Genomic DNA, 23,035 nt, shown 5'->3' on the forward strand with positions numbered 1-23,035 from the left:
AATTACCAAGCTCAACGATAAATTAACATCACTACATGTGCGCTTACCCCAATAAGATGAGGGGCCAACTGTGACATCAACCTGTGGGAGCTCAGACTACGATATGTGCAAGCTTCTCACAACCAATGGAAAAGATAGCCACACTGCTAAAAAAGATACCGTGGAAAAGTATATAATTATTTTCCAAGTTAAGGCTAATAGGGTAAAACAAGCATAAAACAAGCATCACCTATTTTGTTGCATTAACGTATAACATATGTTCGCTTACCCAAAGGAAAAAGCGAGCAATTGTGTCAACATGTGGGAGTATCGATCACCATCTCAGTATGCTCCTCACAGCCGTTGGAAAATATATAGCTGCGCTGTAGAACAGACCGATAAAATATTGCTCAGTCTCAGCAATTGCATGACAATGTTGCATCAAAACGTAGAGTATCTTGGTCATTGCATCTGCCATGCTAGCATTAAACCCAAGAGTAATCATGTGGAAAACATAAGCAATGCACCTCTTCCCAACTGCAAAGAGCAATTAGTTGCTTTCCTTGGGCTAAAATGTATTCCAAGTTTATCTCTAACTATGCATCCAAAGAGGATCGTTTCAGATGTTTGTTAAACAAAAAACCATGTTTGAGTGGACCAATAGCACGTTTACGACATTTGATGTTTTTAAGGGTATAATTGTAAATGTAACCATGTCTCAAACCTTTCATTGCTGGGAAGCAGCGTGTGTTGATGGTCGATGCCAGTAACTGTGGTTTGGATGGCGTACTGATGCAGAGGGACCACGGCAAGAAGTGGATTGTGGGTTATGCATGAAGAACTTTACGAGATGCTGAAAAAAACTATTCTGTGATTGAGAGGGATTTGTTGGCTTGTGTATGGGGAGCTGAACATTTTAGAACTTTGAGTGAGGTACTAAATTTATCATCAAGACAGATCACTAGCCCCTTGTGCACATAATGGCGCCAGGTGGGGAGGGTTGTGGGGGGGGGTAGGTCGCACTATGTCTGCACGGTTAGCCAGATTATCCTCTAGATTGCAGAGTTTTCAGAATCAGTTAGAGTGTATGCTGGGTTAGGTCAATGTGCACGCTGATTGCATGTCTAGATTACCATTGCCGGGTGGTGATCTTAGTGAGGCAGACGTGGATGAATGTGAAGTGGTGTTCATGGTCCAGGATGTCAACTTAGTTGATTTAGGTACCTACTGGACAAAGTGAAAAGAGGAGATGAGAGAGATGGTGAACTTCAAAGAGTGATACAGTTTATTCCTGCCGACTGGCAAGAGGAAAGTAAGGTTACGGTGGAGTTTATGGGTTATTTCAAAGTACGGGAAGACTTGGCGTTGGAGAATGTTATTGTGGTATGGGAGGACATGTTTTTTCCTCGTTTTGACATCTTTAGTCCTGCTGATTCAACTAGCGGACACGAGACCTAGCAGAGCGCTCCACGGCATTGCGCTGAGCTTTGGTGCGTACTTACTGCAATATTGCGGCGCTTTTAATTTCCTGCTTGTGTATTTACTTTGATTTTTATTTCCTTATCCCCTGTTTTTAAGGGCCATCTCCACTTACTTGCACCATAATCGGTATTGCCACCGCGCTTGGCGGGTCCCGGTTCCTGTGGGCTTGTAGTGCGAGCAGCAGTGCTTTGTGGCGGCCATATTGGGTGAGGGGTGCACGCTCTAGCGGCTCAGGCGACGACCTCCTCTTAAGGGAGGTAACCACGGGGCTCTGTCTTGACATCTTTAGTCCTGCTGATTCAACTAGCGGACACGAGACCTAGCAGAGCGCTCCACGGCATTGCACTGAGCTTTGGCGTGTACTTACTGCAATATTGCGGCGCTTTTAATTTCCTGCTTGTGTATTTACTTTGATTTTTATTTCCTTATCCCCTGTTTTTAAGGGCCATCTCCACTTACTTGCACCATAATCGGTTTTGCCACCGCGCTTGGCGGGTCCCGGTTCCTGTGGGCTTGTAGTGCGAGCAGCAGTGCTTTGTGGCGGCCATATTGGGTGAGGGGTGCACACTCTAGCGGCTCAGGCGACGACCTCCTCTTAAGGGAGGTAACCAGGGGGCTCTGTCTTGACATCTTTAGTCCTGCTGATTCAACTAGCGGACACGAGACCTAGCAGAGCGCTCCACGGCATTGCGCTGAGCTTTGGCGCGTACTTACTGCAATATTGCGGCGCTTTTAATTTCCTGCTTGTGTATTTACTTTGATTTTTATTTCCTTATCCCCTGTTTTTAAGGGCCATCTCCACTTACTTGCACCATAATCGGTATTGCCTCCGCGCTTGGCGGGTCCCGGTTCCTGTGGGCTTGTAGTGCGAGCAGCAGTGCTTTGTGGCGGCCATATTGGGTGAGGGGTGCACGCTCTAGCGGCTCAGGCGACGACCTCCTCTTAAAGGAAGTCATGCTTACGCGCAGCGGGTACGCCGGATTACCGCCGGAGTCACGCCAGAGTCCAGCCCGTCTGCGCCCGTCAGCGTCCCGGAGGCGAGCGGGGCGGCGGGTTGGGCTCAGTTACCGTGCATCTCTGCTTCTGGGCCCCTCACGCTACAATATACATCGCGTGAGTTACGCTCATTTCAAAATCCCTCTGGTGGCTGCTGCACAGTCTTCCCCGGTCGCTACAGGGGTAAGACGCAATGCCCTGGTTGTGGATGGCGTCCCAGCAATGCCCCGCCCTCGCTTCCAATTAAAGAGATCGACTGTGTTAAGTATCTTTGCCTGCTGCTAAACACTAGATCAGCATGTAGGCATGCGCAAGATATCTATGATCTTTTGGATGTGGAAAAGCCACTCTGTCTTATGCTGACTGAGACCTGGCTGGGGGAATTTTCAAATCCTGATATAGCTATGGCTATTCCCCCTGATTACAATGTTTTCAGGAAGGATAGACTTAAGGGGAGGGGTGGCGGAGTGGCATTGGTGGTGAATAAAGGCGCAACATGTTCCATATTGCCCGTGGACGACATCTGGGGATCTGAGTCCCTTGCCTTCTCCATCACTCTGGCGCCTCACCAATCCTTTAAAGGTCTTCTAGTGTATAGGCCACCTGGTCCGCCTGGAACCTTCTTTGAAGAGCTCGAGTCGGTTATTTCGGGGATGGCCTTGAAAGCGGAACACTGTATTGTGGCCGGGGACTTTAACTTCCATATGGATGTGCCGTCTGACCCGGATACTATCAAACTGCTGGAGGCCACGGCCCCTTTTGGCCTGGTCTCTTATCTTCTGGGGCCAACACACGATAAGGGTCATACTCTTGACCAGGTCTTCTCGACATCTCCCTTGGAGGTGAAGGCTATTATTCCAGTGCTTTGGTCAGACCATAGACAGGCCAAATTTTTTGTCAAGGGCACGGTGAAACCTTCTAGCCCCGCGTCTCAGCAGCAGGGCCGGGCTCCTAGGGCATATCATCGAGTGACTCCAGCCATGCTGGCCCAGGTCGCTCTGGATCACCCTTGCCCCCTTACGGGAGACTTGGAGAGGGATTTGGAATCTCTGCAAGTATGGCTATTAGACAGGCTAAATGATCTCGCCCCGGTGATGACCCCCCGATTAACATCTAAGCGGGTTTCGGCTCCCTGGTTTACTGCGGCACTGTCGACCTCTCGGCGGCAGTGCAAGGCAGCTGAAAGAGCCTGGCGCTCACAATATGACTCTGTGGCAAGGTTGACCTACAGGACAGCGGTTAAGGCCTATCATCGGGACATTCGCCTAGGAAAAAAAGCCTATTTTGCAGGGAGGATAGAGGCTGCCTCTAACTCCTGCAAAGAGATTTTTACCATTGTCAGAGAATTCATAGCCCCTCGATCCAATGCAACCCAAGTCGTTCCTTCTGAGTCCTGGGCCTCTGATCTTGCAAGTTTCTTCACTAGCAAGATTAAACTAATCCAGGACTCTTTCACTTTGGCGGCACCAGTGGGGTTGACCAGCCCCGAGGACGGTTCAGGCTTATCGGCCCCTTTGGGCCCAGTGTTGGCCGTTTTTCCATCAATTTCAGCCCCTGCTTCCTTGGCACTTATGGGCAATCTTAAATCTGGGTCGCCTCTTGACCCCTGCCCGGCCAAATTTTTGGCAAAAATGGCGGAAGTTATAAACCCGCTGGCGAATCCACTCCTGAATCTCTCTTTGAGCCAGGGAGTGGTGCCGCAGGCCTGGAAGCAGGCAATGGTCATCCCTTTGCTGAAGAAGCCTGGTCTCGATCCGGAGGTCCTGGCCAATTATAGGCCTATTTCTCTCCTCCCTGCTTTTACGAAAATCTTGGAGAAGCATGTGCATACGGTGCTCTCTAATTTCCTGGAAACTCATTGTGAGAAGTTGGCCCGATATGCAGTGTTCACTATTCTAGTGACCACTATGCATCGGTCCAAACGACCCTTATGGTGATTGGTTGTAAGTCAACCTTAGACCAGCTATCCTAGTAGCGTGGATACGAGCAGTCTTCGGGCTAAACTCTAGAGGGCGTGTTAAGCCAGCTGTTATACCATCACATACCCCTTGAACACCAAGTGAAAGGACACCACACAAGTGTTATGAAAATAAACAGTATATTTATTAGAATCACAACAGCCCTGTACTCTTTATGAGGACAGGGTACTAAGCACAGAACAAAACTCTTAGGAAAATACTTCAAGTGCACAATCAATACAAGTGCCCGAGGGCACGGAAAGTTTAGTGGTCTCGGGCGGACCCGATAAGGCAAGTCGGAAGCGAGGGACTCAGGACCCTTAAGTAAGGAGGCTATGCGGGCACCGAAATGCCGGAGTTACCTAGCCACAAGGGCTGCGGCTGCACAAGTCTTACAGGCGTCGGGGGTCCTCGCTGACGAGCCAGGAGCCGGAAGGAAGGAGTTGCTGGCCGGCGACCAGTGAAGAATAGTTCGTAGAGATCCAAGCCTGGATCACAGATCGATGATACCTGAAAGCAGAGGGGACCAAGTTCGTACTACTAGCCAGTAGTCAGAGGGTACCAGGAAGGCACCGGATGGCCGTCACCTCGACTAGGTGAGTGGGCGACGCTAGGCTCTGTAGTCTCACGGACCAGGAGGCGTTGTCGGCGACCAGGATGGAGGTGCGAGCTGTCCCACGAAGGTTGATGCTGTCGGCGTCGCTGGGCCCAGGATTGGGGCAACAAGCCTTGGCAGATTTCAGGGCCACGTGGTGGGCCTAAAATGGCGTCTTGAGTGGACCAGGGGGGTCCGGGGTGCTCCTCTCGGAAAAGGGAGCAAGGGCCGGTCTGGAGCAACCAGACCAGCAGCGTTGGTTGTCAGATGTCGTCAAGGAGATCACAAGCCAGCGGCTAGTGATCGGACAACGTGCTGAGCGGCGAGCAGAAGGGCCCCACGCAGATCGTGGAGATGCTGGGAGGCTGCACTTCGGTGCTGGAGCTGCTCAGGATCGGGGCTTCTCGGACCCCAGAGCACTCACCAGAGGATTCCTTCGGTGGTCGTGCTGGATTAAGAAAGCGTGCAGGTTTTGATGATGGCCGGTCCCTCGAGGTCTCATCGCACCCACAGATCTCAGCTGAGCTGACGATGTGGGTAGAGGTCAGAGGTGCCAGGGAAGCCGGTTCTCGTCGAGCTGGGTCGTCGGATTCCTGAGGAACGACTTGCAGCAAACCGCAGAGTTCTTAGATGGTGACTGCGGATGCAGGGTGACTACTCCTTAGTCACAAGGGAGAAATCTTGAGAAGAGTCTCGAATGTCCTTTCGTAGAAAGTAGTTCTTGATTCAAAGATGATCTAATTTGGAAGGGTCCCCGCTCCGGCCTTTATCCTAAAGAAAGGGGTGGGTACATGACAAGGTCCTGCCCTAGGGGTGGGACCAGCAAGGGGGGTAGTTACACCCCTCTCCCCCTGCTGGACTTTCCCCAGGTCAGGGGCTGCGCGCCCCTGGAACTGGTTCTAGTCGGCAGATGCGTAGTGAGCACCGGGGTGCCACTCCGCAGTCACCTTCTTGCAAAGCCCTACCTACCCAGAATACACAAACCCTATCTGGGACGGTGCGAACACCGCCCTTGACAGGAAACCCTTTGTCCAAGCTCTCCTGGCTGGAAGGACTCCCAGCAGCAGGAGGTCAGACTCGTGTCTGTGGTGGCAGCGTCCATTTTGTGGAGCTGAGGCTTCAGTTAACTTTAACCGGGGTTCACAGTTACGTACATGTCGTGTCCCTCTAGAAGGGCGGAATGCTAACCTCGTCGCCAGAATTGGTGAGGGGGCAGCATCCCGATTCGTATGACACCTTACTCGACATGTCTTGATAACGCGATACCGAAGTTACCAATATGATACGCGTTATCATGGAACAGCCATTGGGTCTTGGTTCCGCAAGCTGCAACCGGGCTCGGCTCGTGCCAGAGCCCAATTCACACGGTTCCATGCACTCTGCCTTCAGGATTGTCAAAGCCTGCCATAGGAGTGACTGATAGGAACTCGGGTGTCCATTTTAAGGTTAGGTATAGGGATACTATACCTACAGCAACGGGCGAGTACGCCACGTTGCCCCAGCTGTCGTGCAGCCAGTTGTGTCAGATTTAGTTGGCCATCCAGGGGTGGCATAATACATGCTTCAGCCCCTGGTAGGCCCTGGGTACACCGATGCCCTGAGTTACAGGGTCTGACAGGGTGGCCCAGTTCCAATTGGGTAATGCACCTAGGGTACACACAGCAATTTAGCGAAAGAACAGCTAGGCTGTGGGTCTGATTGGCAGGCCCACAGCCCGAGAAAGTCGTAAACCAGTGAAACAAAAGCAAAAAGTCCGGGTGATCATAGGATTGCAGACCCTACTCTCCTACATGACCCCCCCAAACGTTGGGACGATAAGCTAACCTTGACCAGGTGAGTCTTCTTGTTCTAAGTGGAAATACCTGGAGAGCCCATCTGCATTGCCATGATCAGTGCCAGGTCTATGCTCCACTGTGAAGTCCATCCCCTGTAGGGAAATGGACCACCTAAGCAGTTTGGGGTTTTCACCCTTCAACTGATTTAGCCATAGGAGGGGCTTATGGTCGGTCTGAATCTTGAAATGAGTGCCAAACAAGTATGGCCTCAGTTTCTTCAGGGCCCACACCACAGCGAAGGCCTCCCTCTCTATAGCTGACCAATTTTTCTCTCTGGGGGTCAGCCGTCTGCTTATAAAAGTAATGGGCTGGTCATTACCATCAAAATTCAGTTGAGATAGAACAGCTCCCACACCCAACTCAGAAGCATCTGTTTGGACAATGAATGGTTTGGAGTAGTCTGGACTCTTGAGGATAGGTGCCGTGCACATGGCCTGTTTTAGGTCATCGAATGCTTTTTAACAGCTCGCTGTCCACTGAACCTTTTTTGGCATTTTCTTACTCGTCAGTTCATTGAGCGGAGTCACAATCGATCCGTAATTCCTGACGAACTTCCGGTAGTAACCAGTCAGGCCCAAGAAAGCTCGAACCTGAGTCTGGGTGGTTGGAGGAGCCCAGTCCCTGATTGACTGTATCTTGCTCTCCAGTGGTTGAACTTGGCCTCCACCGACAAGGTGGCCCAAGTATACAACCTGTGTCTGCCCTATCTGGTACTTGGTAGCCTTGATAGTGAGACCTGCTGCTTGCAGAGCCTCTAACACTTTCCGCAGGTGGACCAGGTGATCCTCCCAGGTGGAGCTAAAGACAGCGATATCGTCAAGATACGCAGCACAGAAGTCATCCAGCCCAGTGAGAACGTGATTCACCAACTGTTGGAAGGTGGCAGGTGCATTTTTCAAACCAAAGGGCATCACCACGAACTGATAATGCCCACCAGGGGTAGAAAATGCGGTCTTAGGCTTGGCGTCCTCAGCTAACCTGATTTGCCAATACCCAGCTGTAGGGGTCAACTGTACTTAAGTAGTTGGCCGAAGCCAATCTATCGATAAGCTCGTCTGCCCTTGGTATTGGGTGGGCATCAGTCTTAGTGACTGCATTGAGACCCCTGTAGTCTACGCAGAACCTCCTCTCTTTCTTACCGCCCGGGGTGTGAGGTTTCGGCACTAGAACTACGGGACTAGCCCAAGGGCTATCCGAGGGTTCAATGACTCCCAGCTCCAACATTTTCTGCACTTCACTCTTGATGCAGTCTCTAACGTGATCAGGCTGCCTGTAGATTTTACTCTTGATGGGCAAGCTGTCACCAGTGTCAACCTCATGGGTGCACCAATTGGTCTGACTGGGTGTTAGAGAGAACATATGCCGGAAGGATTGAAGAACTTGTTTACAATCCTCCTGTTGATGTTCGGAGAGGCTGCCACAAAAGACAACACCGTCTACCGATCCATCGTCAGGATTCTGAGTGAGCAGGTCGGGGAGAGGGTCACTCTCCTCCTCCTGTCCCTCATCTATGGCCATGAGCAAACTCATGTCCTTCCTGTCGACATATGCTTTGAGCCTGTTGACATGGAGCACCCTGTGGGGGCTCCGGGGAGTTCTAAGGTCTACCAGGTAGGTGACCTCTCCCTTTTTCTCCAGGATGGTGTAGGGCCCGGACCATTTGTCCTTGAGTGCTGCTGGGGCCACTGGCTCCAACACCCACACCTTCTGTCCGGGCTGGTAAACAGTTAAGACAGCCTTTTGGTCATGCCAAGATTTTTGGAGTTCTTGGCTGGCCTTAAGGTTTTCGGATGCCTTCTCCATGTATTCAGCCATCCGCGAGCAGAGGCCAAGCACATAGTCCACTATGCTGGTTGCAGGCTTTTTGAGAGGTCTCTCCCATCCTTCCTTCACCAAACACAGGGGTCCTCTTACAGGATGCCCGTACAAAAGTTCAAAAGGGCTATAGCCAACCCCCTTCTGTGGGACTTCTCTGTAAGCGAATAAAAGGCAGGGGATCAGGACGTCCCATCTACGCCGAAGCTTTTCAGGTAGTCCATGAATCATCCCTTTCAGGGTCCTGTTGAATCTCTCAACAAGCCCATTGCATTGTGAATGATAGGGTGTAGTGAACTTGTAGTTGACACCACATTCCTTCCACATAGCAGTTAAGTAGCTCGACATGAAGTTTGCACCTCTGTCGGAGACGACCTCCTTAGGGAAGCCCACTCTGGAGAATACTCCAACTAGGGCTCTCGCCACCACAGGGGCTGTAGTGGTCCTAAGGGGAATAGCTTCAGGATACCTGGTGGCATGATCCACTACCACCAGTATAAACTTGTGCCCTGAGGCTGTTGGTGGTTCCATGGGACCGACGATGTCAATCCCCACCCGTTCATAGGGTACCCCCACCACAGGCATTGGTATAAGGGGGGCCTTTGTCGTGCCACCTGACTTACCACTGGCTTGGCAAGTGACACAGGAGCGGCAAAACTCCTTGGTATCTTCGTTCATGTGAGGCCAGTGAAAGTGCGAGACAAGCCTGTCCCACGTCTTCGTCTGGCCTAAGTGTCCTGCTAAGGGAATCTCGTGGGCCAAGGTAAGGAGGAAACCACGCTGAGACAAGGGGATAACCAGCCTCCTGGTCATGCCAGGCTTGGGGTCTCTTGCCTCAGTGTACAGGAGTCCATCTTCCCAGTATACCTTGTGGGTACCTGTGGCGTTCCCAGCAGCCTCAGCAGCAGCCTGCTGTCTGAGGGGTTCAAGGGAAGGGCAGTCTAACTGGTCCTTCCCCAGGTCTTCTCGTGTGGGTCCCCCTGAGCCCAGAAACTCAACTTGATCAAGTTCGAGTTCTTTAGGTTCAGTTTCCCGCAATTCCTGGAGGTCAGCCTCCTCTGAGACTTGATCCTCGACCTGGGGCAAGGGGGAAGGCGAGGCCTTAACCCGACTGCTCTTCTTCTTGGGAGGTGTCTGGTCCGTTGTTCCAGGATCCAGCACCTGTTCAGTGGGGCATCGTCTGACCTGTGACCTGGTCACAGCAAACACGTGTGCTGGCAAGCCTAACATCTCCATGTGAGTCCGTTGCTCCACTTCTGACCATTGTGATGACTCCAAATCATTGCCCAACAAACAATCCACTGGGAGGTCTGAACTAACAACAACCTTTTTCTGGCCATTTACCCCTTCCCAGGAGAAAGCAACAATCGCCATACTATGACTGGTAGTGACGTTGCTGGCATTGGTCACCAGGAAATCTGTACCTGGCATGATCTGTCCAGGGTCCACAAAGTTAGGCGTTACCATGGTGGCGCTGGCACAAGTGTCCCTGTAGGCCTGAGCCATTCTTCCATTTATTAAAGGCGTCTGTCGGTATTTGCCCAAAGTATTGGGACTGACATCAGGGGATATATCCACATCCCCTGTACAGACAAGGACAGCCTGAGTGAGTGTACCAACTAAGTTGTCACACCCCTCAGAACCCAAGGTTAACCCAACTAGTCCCTTGGGAGGCGCACTACTACTGCTGGCTGTACTAGGGGGCACAGGTGCCTTAGGGGCTGCAGTAGCAGGAGTCTGCCCTCCTTTCTTGGTGCACTCACTAAACCAGTGAGTTTTACTTTTACAGTATTGGCACCACCTTTTCGATTGGCCTTCTTGATTCTTCTTTTTCTGGGAAGCCTGACCCCCCCCCCCCCTCTTTGGGTTGTTGGGGACCTGTCGAAGACTTCTGGTCATTTTGTTCCCCTTTCGAATCTTTACCCTTCTGGTCTGCTTTCTTCTGACCACCCTGGTTCTGGCCCTGGTTTTGCTTAACTCTTGTTCTGACCCATCTGTCTGCCTTCTTTCCCAATTCTTGGGGAGAGGTCAGATCCGAGTCGACAAGGTGCTGATGCTACAACTGGTTCTGACAATTGTTTAAAATCTGTTCTCGCATGATCAAATTATACAATCCTGTGTAATCAGTAACCTTACTGCCCAGCAACCAGCCCTCCAAAGCCTTAGTGGCACAATCAACTAAATCAGACCAGTCCTGAGACTGAGTTTTCTGGGTATCCCTGAAGAGCAACCTGTACTGCTCAGTGGTTAGGCCGAACCCATCAATCAGTGTGTTCTTCAGGACCTGGTAATTGTTAGCGTCCTCTACTCTAGTAGTGAGGAGCTTATCTCTACCTTTACCTTCAAAGGAGAGCCACAAGATAGCTGCCCACTGACTCTGGGGGATGCACTGTACAGTGCAGGCCCGCTCCAAAGCAGTAATCCATTTGTGGATGTCGTCCCCTTGCTTAAAGGGGGGCACTATCTTATTCAGGTGCTTAGTGTCTAAACTCCTGGGTTCCCGTGGGGGAATGCTGCCACCAGTGGGAATTGTCCCACTCAATTCTTGCTCTCGAGCAAAGGCGAGTCTTTCTTTGGCTAGGGCAAGTTCTTCCCTCTCGATCCGCAGATTGACTTCCCGCTCCTTCGCTTCGTACACTCTCCTCTGAGGGGATGTCATCCCTCTTCGAGCAGAGCCTCGAGAGCCATTGGTTCGAACGGATCTATTAGAGCCTCTCGACAGAGACCTAACTCGTCCGTTCCCAATGTTAAGCTGGCCCGAGAGAGGCCCCAGGGGTCTCCTAGTACCATTCTCGTGCCGGCTTAAGTTGTCCTGGGTTAGCTGGCTAACTATGACTGGACCTTTGTCTGCCTCGTCCCCAGATGTCTCTGGCTCCTCGTCCTCCTCTTCACCTTCTGCGGAGAGATGGATAAGGTCAGGGTCACCTGCGGTTCCCTCGAGGGGGGCATATCCACTTCTGGATGAGAAGGGTCGGTGTTACCCGCCCTCCTGGCATCATAAGTCTCCAAGAGACCAATCAGAAATGGGATGGTAGGGTTTGCACCCTGTTTTAACTTCCGAGATGTACAGATCTGTCGCATCTCTTGGAAGCTAAGTGCAGCATATCTGGAGGTGACCTGTGGAAGGTCGACTGACACAAGGGGAGACTCAGAGTTTCCTCCGTTGTCTGACATGCTGCTTCTAGTGTGGTGTAAGTGATGCACCTACCTACACTATATGTTTACCTACTGATCCCTTGCTAAGAGTTGTAGCCAAGGTGTGCTAAGCCTTGCGGAGCTACAACAGCCGGTTCAGTAGAACTCAGAGTATTCTAAGCTAAGTTATATGTACCTGGAGTACTTATGCGATCTTTCACAAGATATTCTTAGGATACGCGTGGTAAAACAACAGCAAGCTCAAATCCCCCCCGCTGCTCACCAATGTGAGAAGTTGGCCCGATATGCAGTGTTCACTATTCTAGTTACCACTATGCATCGGTCCAAACGACCCTTATGGTGATTGGTTGTAAGTCAACCTTAGACCAGCTATCCTAGTAGCGTGGATACGAGCAGTCTTCGGGCTAAACTCTAGAGGGCGTGTTAAGCCAGCTGTTATACCATCACATACCCCTTGAACACCAAGTGAAAGGACACCACACAAGTGTTATGAAAATAAACAGTATATTTATTAGAATCACAACAGCCCTGTACTCTTTATGAGGACAGGGTACTAAGCACAGAACAAAACTCTTAGGAAAATACTTCAAGTGCACAATTAATACAAGTGCCCGAGGGCACGGAAAGTTTAATGGTCTCGGGCGGACCCGATAAGGCAAGTCGGAAGCGAGGGACTCAGGACCCTTAAGTAAGGAGGCTATGCGGGCACCGAAATGCCGGAGTTACCTAGCCACAAGGGCTGCGGCTGCACAAGTCTTATAGGCGTCGGGGGTCCTCGCTGACGAGCCAGGAGCCGGAAGGAAGGAGTTGCTGGCCGGCGACCAGTGAAGAATAGTTCGTAGAGATCCAAGCCTGGATCAGAGATCGATGATACCTGAAAGCAGAGGGGACCAAGTTCGTACTACTAGCCAGTAGTCAGAGGGTACCAGGAAGGCACCGGATGGCCGCCACCTCGACTAGGTGAGTGGGCGACGCTAGGCTCTGCAGTCTCACGGACCAGGAGGCGTTGTCGGCGACCAGGATGGAGGTGCGAGCTGTCCCACGAAGGTTGATGCTGTCGGCGTCGCTGGGCCCAGGATTGGGGCAACAAGCCTTGGCAGATTTCAGGGCCACTTGGTGGGCCTAAAATGGCGTCTTGAGTGGACCAGGAGGGTCCGGGGAGCTCCTCTCGGAAAAGGGAGCAAGGGCCGGTCTGGAGCAACCAGACCAGCAGCGTTGGTTGTCGGATGTCGTCAAGGAGATCACAAGCCAGCGGCTAGTGATCGGACAACGTGCTGAGCGGCGAGCAGAAGGGCCCCACGCAGATCGTGGAGATGCTGGGAGGCTGCACTTCGGTGCTGGAGCTGCTCAGGATCGGGGCTTCTCGGACCCCAGAGCACTCACCAGAGGATTCCTTCGGTGGTCGTGCTGGATTAAGAAAGCGTGCCGGTTTTGATGATGGCCGGTCCCTCGAGGTCTCGTCGCACCCACAGATCTCAGCTGAGCTGACGATGTGGGTAGAGGTCAGAGGTGCCAGGGAAGCCAGTTCTCGTCGAGCTGGGTCGTCGGATTCCCGAGGAAGGACTTGCAGCAAACCGCAGAGTTCTTAGATGGTGCCTGCGGATGCAGGGTGACTACTCCTTAGTCACAAGGGAGAAATCTTGAGAAGAGTCTCGAATGTCCTTTCGTAGAAAGTAGTTCTTGATTCAAAGATGATCTAATTTGGAAGGGTCCCCGCTCCGGCCTTTATCCTAAAGAAAGGGGTGGGTACATGACTAGGTCCTGCCCTAGGGGTGGGACCAGGAAGGGGGGTAGTTACACCCCTCTCCCCCTGCTGGACTTTCCCCAGGTCAGGGGCTGCGCGCCCCTGGAACTGGTTCTAGCCGGCAGATGCGTAGTGAGCACCGGGGTGCCACTCCGCAGTCACCTTCTTGCAAAGCCCTACCTACCCAGAATACACAAACCCTGTCTGGGACGGTGCGAACACCGCCCTTGACAGGAAACCCTTTGTCCAAGCTCTCCTCGCTGGAAGGACTCCCAGCAGCAAGAGGTCAGACTTGTGTCTGTGGTGGCAGCGTCCATTTTGTGGAGCTGAGGCTTCAGTTAACTTTAACCGGGGTTCACAGTTACGTACATGTCGTGTCCCTCTAGAAGGGCGGAATGCTAACCTCGTCGCCAGAATTGGTGAGGGGGCAGCATCCCGATTCGTATGACACCTTACTCGACATGTCTTGATAACGCGATACCGAAGTTACCGATATGATACGCGTTATCATGGAACAGCCATTGGGTCTTGGTTCCGCAAGCTGCAACCGGGCTCGGCTCGTGCCAGAGCCCAATTCACACGGTTCCATGCACTCTGCCTTCAGGATTGTCAAGGCCTGCCATAGGAGTGACTGATAGGAACTCGGGTGTCCATTTTAGGGTTAGGTATAGGGATACTATACCTACAGCAACGGGCGAGTACGCCACGTTGCCCCAGCTGTCGTGCAGCCAGTTGTGTCAGATTTAGTTGGCCATCCAGGGGTGGCATAATACATGCTTCAGCCCCTGGTAGGCCCTGGGTACACCGATGCCCTGAGTTACAGGGTCTGACAGGGTGGCCCAGTTCCAATTGGGTAATGCACCTAGGGTACACACAGCAATTTAGCGAGAGAACAGCCAGGCTGTGGGTCTGATTGTCAGGCCCACAGCCCGAGAAAGTCGTAAACCAGTGAAACAAAAGCAAAAAGTCTGGGTGATCATAGGATTGCAGACCCTACTCTCCTACACTCATGAGGTTCTGCATGCTACCCAATCTGGCTTCCGCCCCAATTTAAGCACGGAGACGGCGCTTTTGGAGGTGTCAGAAGCCATTAAAGAGGTACTGGACTCCGGGGGCAAAGCCATGCTGGTCATGTTAGATCTGTCGGCGGCCTTTGACACCGTCCCCCACGAGGGCCTTCTTGCTAGACTCTATGAGGTCGGCCTAAGGGGGACGGTGCTCAGCTGGTTTACATCTTTTTTAGCTGACCGTCGACAAACGATCTGGGCCTCCCCTAACTCGGCCGTGATGACGCCTTTGGGAGTCGGGGTTCCGCAGGGCTCGGTGTTGAGCCCGACTCTTTTTAACATCTTTATGACCCCTCTGGCGGCATTGGCGGAGTCTTTCGGGGCCCAGATCGTATCCTAAGCCGATGACACCCAGCTCCTCTTTTCGTGTAAGAGGGGAGGAGACTTTGATGGAGAGAGTATCCGAGATTGCCTTGGGGCTGTTTTTAAATGGTTCCAGCTGAACAGCCTCAAGTGCAACTCACATAAGTCTGAGGTACTCTTCTTCGGGTGCCCATCGGATCCGGACTGGCAGGCTTGGTGGCCTATTAACATGTTCCCCCCGTCTTGCCCGTCCCAACTAGCCAAGAACTTGGGGGTCAAGATGGACAAGGGTCTGACGTTGAGATCTCAGATCCTTGGTGTGACGGGAACATGTTTTGGCCTCCTCAAGATGCTCCGGAAGTTTCTGCCTCTTCTTTCAGAGGAACATAGGAAGCTGATTATTGCAACGTCCTCTACTTGGGCCTGCCAGAGTATCTATTGCAGCGGCTTCAAGGTGTGCAGAATGCGGCCGCGAGGGCCATTTATGGCTTAAATAGCGCTGCTGGCCTATTGCAGTCGCTCCATTGGCTGCCTATCCGAAAACGGATTGCATTCAAGGCGTTAACTTTGGCCTATAAAGCCCTTCATGCTGTGGGAGCTAAGTATCTCCAAAGGAGACTTGCCTTTTACCACCCGGCTCGCGCTCTCAGATCAGAATCTCTGTTTCTGGCGGTGGTGCCGCGAGTAAAAAGAGCCCGTATTAGAGGCCGCTCCTTTGGATTGCTGGCGCCACAGTTGTGGAACACTCTGCCGCTGACATTGCGCGGAGCTACTAATTTGCTCGCTTTTAGGAAGGGCCTTAAAACCTGGCTGTTTGCCCTCTAGGCCTTTATCTTTCTGTTCTGCTTTTTATTCTGATGTTATATCATTGTGTTGTTTATTCTGCTATAGGTCTCAATACAAAAAAATCTCTGGGACACTCTTTTTGAGTAGCCGTGCGCTATACAAAATTAAATATAACATATTAAATATAACATAACTATTGTGGATATTGCTGATGATGGTCATCTTGGTATATAAGGCATAAAGTGGCCTATCAGGGTCATTTTTTGGTGGCCTGGGATAGATACCTTTGTGGAACACCAGGTGAGGATATGTGGTAAGTGTGCATCTAGAGAGAAGGCGGTTAAGACAGAGGTGAGGTGCAGCCGCCAGAGCGGCTGACTCCAGAGCATGAGAATCACGGTTTGATCCCCGGCGGCAGATCAGCTCAGCATCATGTGACTCTGGGCAATAGCTCACTTAATCTCCCAGTTGGCCCCATAGCACTTTGAAACCTTAAGGGGTGATTTGGTCACGCTTTACAAGTATGGATTATTATTATTATTATAATCTACTGTTCCTCAGCCAGTGGATTTTCCTGTGGCACCATGGCAGAAGTTGGGTCTTGACATCAGTGGCATGTTTGTAGTGCTACCTAGAAAGGAGGAATTTGGCATAGTGTTGGTGCATTACTACTCAAAATGACCTAAGATTAAAATGATAAAGAAAGCTCCTTCTGATGTTGTGGTATTGTTTTTAGATAAAGTCTTTCGCAGAGAGGGCTTTCTTCAAAAAGTGCTGACTAACAAAGGGTCTCAATTTGTCAGCACTTAGAGAATTATTTGAAAAAGTGTAGGAACACATAGGAGAATTGCTGTGCTCCATCCTGAAGAAAATGGCCAGGTTGAGAGATTCTACTGCGTGGTCAAGGAATGTGGTTTGAGTTGGAGGAATGCTTTGCAATCTATGTTATTGGTTAATAAGACTTCTCCAAATTTCGTGACTTCTGTAAATCCGTTTAAGTTATTGAGGGAGTGTAAACTCAGCACCAGGTTAGTACCATGATGGTTGAGGAACAAAAAATAAATGGTAGGTGATGGTGCGGAGCTGGACTATAAAGGAATTCGAAGCCAAACGGGTCTGCATGCCCCTGCGTCTTGAGACAGGCGAGTGGTGCGCTTTACAACCCCTGATTGAAGCAGAGTGGAGGAATATAAAGCGAAAATGAAAGGAAAATTAAGAAGTAAAGGAGCTGTAAGTCAGACATGCCAACCCTCCCGATTCAGGCGTGAGACTACCGATTTCAAGGTTAGTCTCCCGCCTCCCGATTCCTGCAAGCAAAAACCCGATTCCTCGGGGGTTTTAGCTGACAGGGTTTGGTATTGTGTAAGGTGCTAATTCTTACAGCAATATTCAGAGTGGCGATGCAGGGGCTCTAGAAGGGGTGAAAAACCAACAAAGCGTCATTAACAAGGCACAGGTCTTTTAACCCCTTCGCTGCGGATGACAAAGCCAGCTCGTCATGGGCGTTACCTGCGCTGCGCGGATGACGAGCTGGCTTTGTCACGAACCGCGCGATTTTCAAATTTCAGCGCACAGCGGGAAAACCCGTAGCGCGCATGCGGTTAAAGACCTGTGAAGTACTGGGGCAGCTGTGTGTCTGCCGGGAAGCTGTTACAGCCCAGGCTGCCACACAGGAGGGGGAGGAGGAGTGCATATACTGCCAGCAACCTGCCAGGCCAGTGCACACCACTTGCATCACCCTCTCTCTGCCTGCCATTGCGCTCCGTGCATCTGAAAGGTAACAAAAAACGTGCATTTGCATTTCAAATGTCCGATTCTGCAGCAGCACACTTCCAAAGCCCATACATGCAAGTAACCCGATTCAATGCCCCGTTCTCCCGATTTTTTTTTTTTCTCCCACTTTCCTCTTCTGAAATGTTGGCATGTATGCTGTAAGTAGGCAGGTGGTGAAAGTAAAGGGAGTAAAGTTGGAAAGGTGCCCGCCAGTTGCTCAGATCCCATGTGTTATTGAAGTCTTCAGGAATGCAGTACGAGTTGACGGTGGGGATGTCTGCAATCTCAACAGGGTGTCACTGTTCAAGGGTGGAAGTTTGTATTCAATTATGCAAGCAATGGTTACTTAAACGTCCCGGAAAGGAGTGTGTAAAGAACGCAGGAACCAGAGTACCTACCGGTGTTAAATGAACAGAGGTGCGGTTAAGGTTGCTTCCAGAAGCGTGAGGGCAAGACAGCTAGTGGGGCGGCAGTTGTCAGCACTCAACGACTGGACTTGCGCAGGTGTACACACTGCTCTACAATAAACGTTAACACGCTGCTCTACCATAAACGTTAAGTTGTCACCTTGTTCCTTTTCTTGTGCTTGGATAATGTTCTTTCAACTTTACAACGAACACTTACGCGGTCCGAAATAGAATGTCGGTACTTTCCTGTCTCTTAGTTACAGACCAAACGTTGTCTTTTCACAGCTGTCGACTCAATGTAAGGCGGATAGGCTGTCCAGTGTACGCCAGCGTGAACGTACAATGCGCGGAGGCCATCTTGGATTGGGAGCATTTTCAACCATTCAATACAGTAGATTTGGGGAACCAAGTTTTTTTACAACTCATAATAGGATTATTTTCTTTTTTCCCCATCTGGTTCTATTATGCCCCAATTACGCTTAATTGAAAAAATAAATAGGATACACTGGGTCGGCAGCGACATCCCTGCTGATGGCAGGATTCAATAGTGACGCATCTGGTTAGTCTTTCAAGCTATCAGTGCAGGGCGTCAGTGACGATATTATCCGGTCATTACCGCTATCTCTGCCCGCCCCAGCGAAATATTTCCCTAATGAAGATCAACTCTCGCGAGAGTCTCGCGTCGGAAGATGGCGGCGCCCGGTGCAGTGGAAGCGAGGAGTATGGAGTCGGTTGGTAGTGATTGCGAGGAGGTGGTTGAGATTCCCGAGCGCGAAGGGCTGTTTCCTGGGTATAAGGATGCCGATTCCTTTGTCAAGGTCTGCAACGTGGCATACATTGTTGAACAGTCGAGACGGGAAGGGTGTGCGGTGTTAGTGGCAGATGTTTGATGTAGAAATCACTACGTAGAAAGTTCCTTTTCTAACTTGATGTTTGTGTTCTATAAGGAAGTATATGGAGTTCATCCTGATTACTTTTCTTGCATTAGGGTGATTAGGGGGGCATAGATCTGTTGGGCATTTGATTTAGGAGTTGCTCAATTAACCTGAGTTTTTAACAAGCATTGGAAATGCAATAGGTCTCGCAGCATTAGAGTTAGTGCTTTTAGAATTGTTTATGGGTTTTTTTTGTAAATCTTTAGCATTTTTGTTTCCTGTAGCCAATGCTAAAGAATTACAAATAAAAAAAGCCATAAACAAATCTAAAAGCTCTAACTCAAATGCTCCGAGACCTATTGCACTGTGTGAGGTTGAGGTTGAGGGTGAGGGTGAGTGAGGGTGTGTGAGGGTGAGTGAGAGTGAGGGTGAGTGAGAGTGAGGGTGAAGGTGGGTGAGGGTGAAGGTGGGTGAGGGTGAAGGTGGGTGAGGGTGGGTGAGGGTGAGGGTGAGTGAGGGTGAGTGAGGGTGAGGGTGAGTGAGGGTGAGGGTGAGTGAGGGTGAGTGTGAGTTAGGGTGAGGGGTTGAGGGTGGGTGAGGGTGAGTGAGGGTGAGGGGTTGAGGGTGGGTGAGGGTGAGGGGTTGAGGGTGAGGGGTTGAGGGTGAGGGTGAGTGAGGGTGAGTGAGGGTGGGTGAGGGTGAGTGAGGGTGAGGGGTTGAGGGTGAGTGAGGGTGATGCTGAGGGGTTGAGGGTGAGTGAGGGTGAGGGATTGAGGGTGAGGGATTGAGGGTGAGGGATTGAGGGTGAGGGATTGAGGGTGAGTGAGGGTGAGGGGTTGAGGGTGAGTGAGGGTGAGGGATTGAGGATGAGTGAGGGTGAGGGGTTGAGGGTGAGGGGTTGAGGGTGAGTGAGTGAGTGAGGGGGTGAGGGTGAGGGGTTGAGGGTGAGTGAGTGAGGGTGAGTGAGGGTGAGTGAGGGTGAGGGGTTGAGGGTGAGTGAGGGTGAGGGGTTGAGGGTGAGTAAGTGAGGGTGAGGGGTTGAGGGTGAGTGAGGGTGAGTGAGGGTGAGTGAGGGTGAGGGTGAGTGAGGGTGAGTGATGGTGAGGGTGAGTGATGGTGAGGGTGAGGGTGAGGGGTTGAGGGTGAGGGGTTGAGGGTGAGGGGTTGAGGGTGAGGGGTTGAGGGTGAGGGTGAGTGATGGTGAGGGTGAGTGACGGTGAGGGTGAGTGAGGGTGAGGGTGAGGGTGAGTGAGGGTGAGGGTGAGGGGTTGAGGTTGAGGGTGGGTGAGGGGTTGAGGGTGAGTGAGGGTGAGGGGGTGAGGGTGAGGGGGTGAGGGGTTGAGGGTGAGTGAGGGGTTGAGGGTGAGTGAGGATGAGTGAGAGTGAGGGGTTGAGGGTGAGGGGTTGAGGGTGAGGGGTTGAGGGTGAGTGAGGGTGAGGGTGAGTGAGGGTGGCTACGGTATGGGATGTCTCATATTAAAATTACGTGTGACCTGTGAAAACGTGAGTGAGATACCGGCATGCCATGTTCTCTTGTACAAGCGCAATCGGGTGTTCAACAATGCCATAGTGGGCTGGTTCATGGCTACGTGTTGTATCATAAAAATAGTGCAAATGCTCATGTTTAAAAACGTCAAAGCCAAAGGAAAGTGCGATTTAATTTTAAAATCAAATAAGTAGAAAAAAATATATAATTAACAGCCATTAGGTTTAAAACAGAACCAATGCAAGGAAAGGTGTATTTTAAAAGGAGAATAATGATGTTAAAAATCGAACACAACACATAAGGAGGTCCAAGCCCAACGAGCGTGTAATACAAAATAGCAGGTAGCCAAGCAAAACTATCAAAAGTCTATTGTCATTTAAATGAACCCCGGCTGATGCTAGAAAATGGCCAGGTGCTCGTGCTGTGATTTAGCGCTGGTATTGAGTTCCATGCTGAAAAAATCAGGGCGAATGGCGCACGCAGTGCACAAGACCACGTGACCATTCGAGTTGATTTTGCTTCCGCTGAACTACATAATCTACTCCAGAAGCAGAACTCGGACCAGCGGCGGCTCGTGACAGCCTGGGTTACAAAATCGTGCCAAAAGTCCTCCTAGTGACCAGAAAACTGCACAAGGGGATGCCAAATCTCTTGAGCGCCAGTTTACATTTCTGGTGCTTCACAGGGGAAAAATTGCAGCACGCGGCGATTGGCAGAATTTGGCACCCCACATTTCAAGAGTAACGCATGGTAGGCCAAATTTCACCAATTTTGTGAGCGGAATTAAATTTGCCACCTGGGACTAGTGAAAACCAAATTTTGTAATGCACTGATCACTGTCAGCTAGTGATTATGATCACCAACTGTTTTGGGCAGACATTGCAATTATCCCTTGATTGTCATTTTCATAATGTATGTGTAACCTTGAGTCATGGATTTACTGCCGTATTTTTTACTCTATTATTTTGGGTAAAATAAACAAAAAAGAAGCCGGAGGGAAGAGGGGGGAGGAGAGCGAAAGGATCGGAGACACGGCGACACGGCGGGTAAAATAAACAAAAAAGAAGCCGGAGGGAAGAGAGGGGAGGGGGGAGGAGAAATGCGACACGGCGGGAAGGGGAGGGGGCGGAGCGGGTCAAATAAACAAGTCATTTTCATAATGTATGTGTAACCTTGAGTCATGGATTTACTGTCGTATTTTTTACTCTATTATTTTGGGTAAAATAAACAAAAAAGAAGCCGGAGGGAAGAGAGGGGAGGGGGGAGGAGAGCGAAAGGATCGGAGACCTTCGCTAAAATTCAAGATTTTCAAAATACGTACATGAACTTTGGGAGGATTATTAATCTATGAGATCTAGGGTAGTGTAGAAAAACAGTAGTCTGCATTGTTTCAATCGATGCAGAAAGCTACTACTAGGACTATTTTCTTCTACTTTCTCCTCCAACCGCCACCTACAGATCCAGAATTCCAGTCACAACCATACCTAAGGTTTTGTAGATGAACAGAAGTTAACGGGGATGCCCCACAGCCGTGGTGAAATGCATCAGGATAGAGCCAGCACCCTCTAAGATATACTGTATGCAGAAATATGATCTGGTATATATATTGTCCTAACTATTGTTTGCAAAAAAAAGTCCTATTGGGTGTTGATTTTGTGTTACTGATGCAGATGTCGGTGTGATCGGTTATTTGGGACACACTATTTATCTCAAATGATATTCTGACCATATATTCTGCCTCCATCGCACACTGCAAAACCTGTCTCCAAATTTCCCATGTGGATCTGCTGGGTCTCAGCATGAAGGTGGGGTGCTACAAAGGACACATGCAGGATATACTCGAAACCTCCTTTCATTTTAGTGCGTCTTGAGCTACCTGCTGCAATTCCTCAAAGAAATTCAATCAACACAGTGAGGAATTGGATCCATCTCAATTGACATGAACTGCCTACTTGTTGGGCTTGCATTTGACATCTAGTCCTTGGGATCCTGTTAAACGGTAGCTGTGTTAAAGTGGCTGCCAAACCTTAAAGCATTGGCGCAACCTGAAGTAATAGGAGAACTTGTCGCTCCCCAAGACCAAAGCGGAAATATAAAGGCGGCAGGAGATGACTGATGCCAAAGAACCTTTTTAGCCCAAGTATTCCTTTGAAATAGGTTTGCATCGTTTTCTCATGTTTGCGTTTCTGTTTCATTCTCGGTCTGTATTGTTATTTTAATTTATTTGAGGTATGTTACCCTTGATAATTATTATTTCTTTGCCTCGAGATTTTTTTTAAATCCCTTCTTTATTTCGGTTATGCTGTAACGCACTTTATAACTAGCCAAAATGCAGGTAGTATGTTCTGAGTGATGACCTTCTGTTATGGTTCACTGTTGCATTCCCCTTCGTGCTAGCTGCTTTCTGGTCATAGCGGGAGCTCATCACATTGGTTTCTTTCAGGGGACCCCTACAAATGCTGGGGCTCCCCTGTTTGCTCATGTGCAGCTGCACATTGTAAGAAAATGAACGGAGGCTATACATTTAAACTCTAGGGCATGTACAAATGTTGATGACTTTATCGGGAAATGTGCTCAGATATTGGAGCACGTGATCATGGAAGTGATTTGGCATCTCTTTTGCAACTGTGGGAGGGGCAGTGAAGTTCATTCCAAGCGCGTGTTTCCTGGTGACTCAAAGGGAAAGTGATAGTGGATTTTTCTTAGTTACGGTCACTGGAAGTAGCATTTGAGAGCATTCTTTCTGACTTGCAGTTAGAGCGGCCGTAATACAGTAAC

At 50.3% G+C, this 23,035-nt stretch overlaps 1 protein-coding gene across 1 annotated transcript in view; it reads left to right on the forward strand.

The window, feature by feature from the left end:
• Positions 1–18,487: 18,487 nt before the first annotated feature.
• EXOSC10 (exosome component 10) overlaps positions 18,488–23,035 on the forward strand; it is a 289,910-nt gene continuing 285,362 nt past the window's right edge. Inside the window, exon 1 of the mRNA XM_086921318.1 lies at positions 18,488–18,714. Within this exon, the coding sequence (XP_086777444.1) occupies positions 18,586–18,714 (129 nt within the window). The 5' untranslated portion in view covers positions 18,488–18,585. The remainder of the gene's footprint in view (positions 18,715–23,035) is intronic.

Source organism: Lissotriton vulgaris, chromosome 5, assembly GCF_964263255.1.
Source record: "Lissotriton vulgaris chromosome 5, aLisVul1.2, whole genome shotgun sequence".
In the NCBI taxonomy this organism is placed as follows: Eukaryota; Metazoa; Chordata; class Amphibia; order Caudata; family Salamandridae; genus Lissotriton; species Lissotriton vulgaris.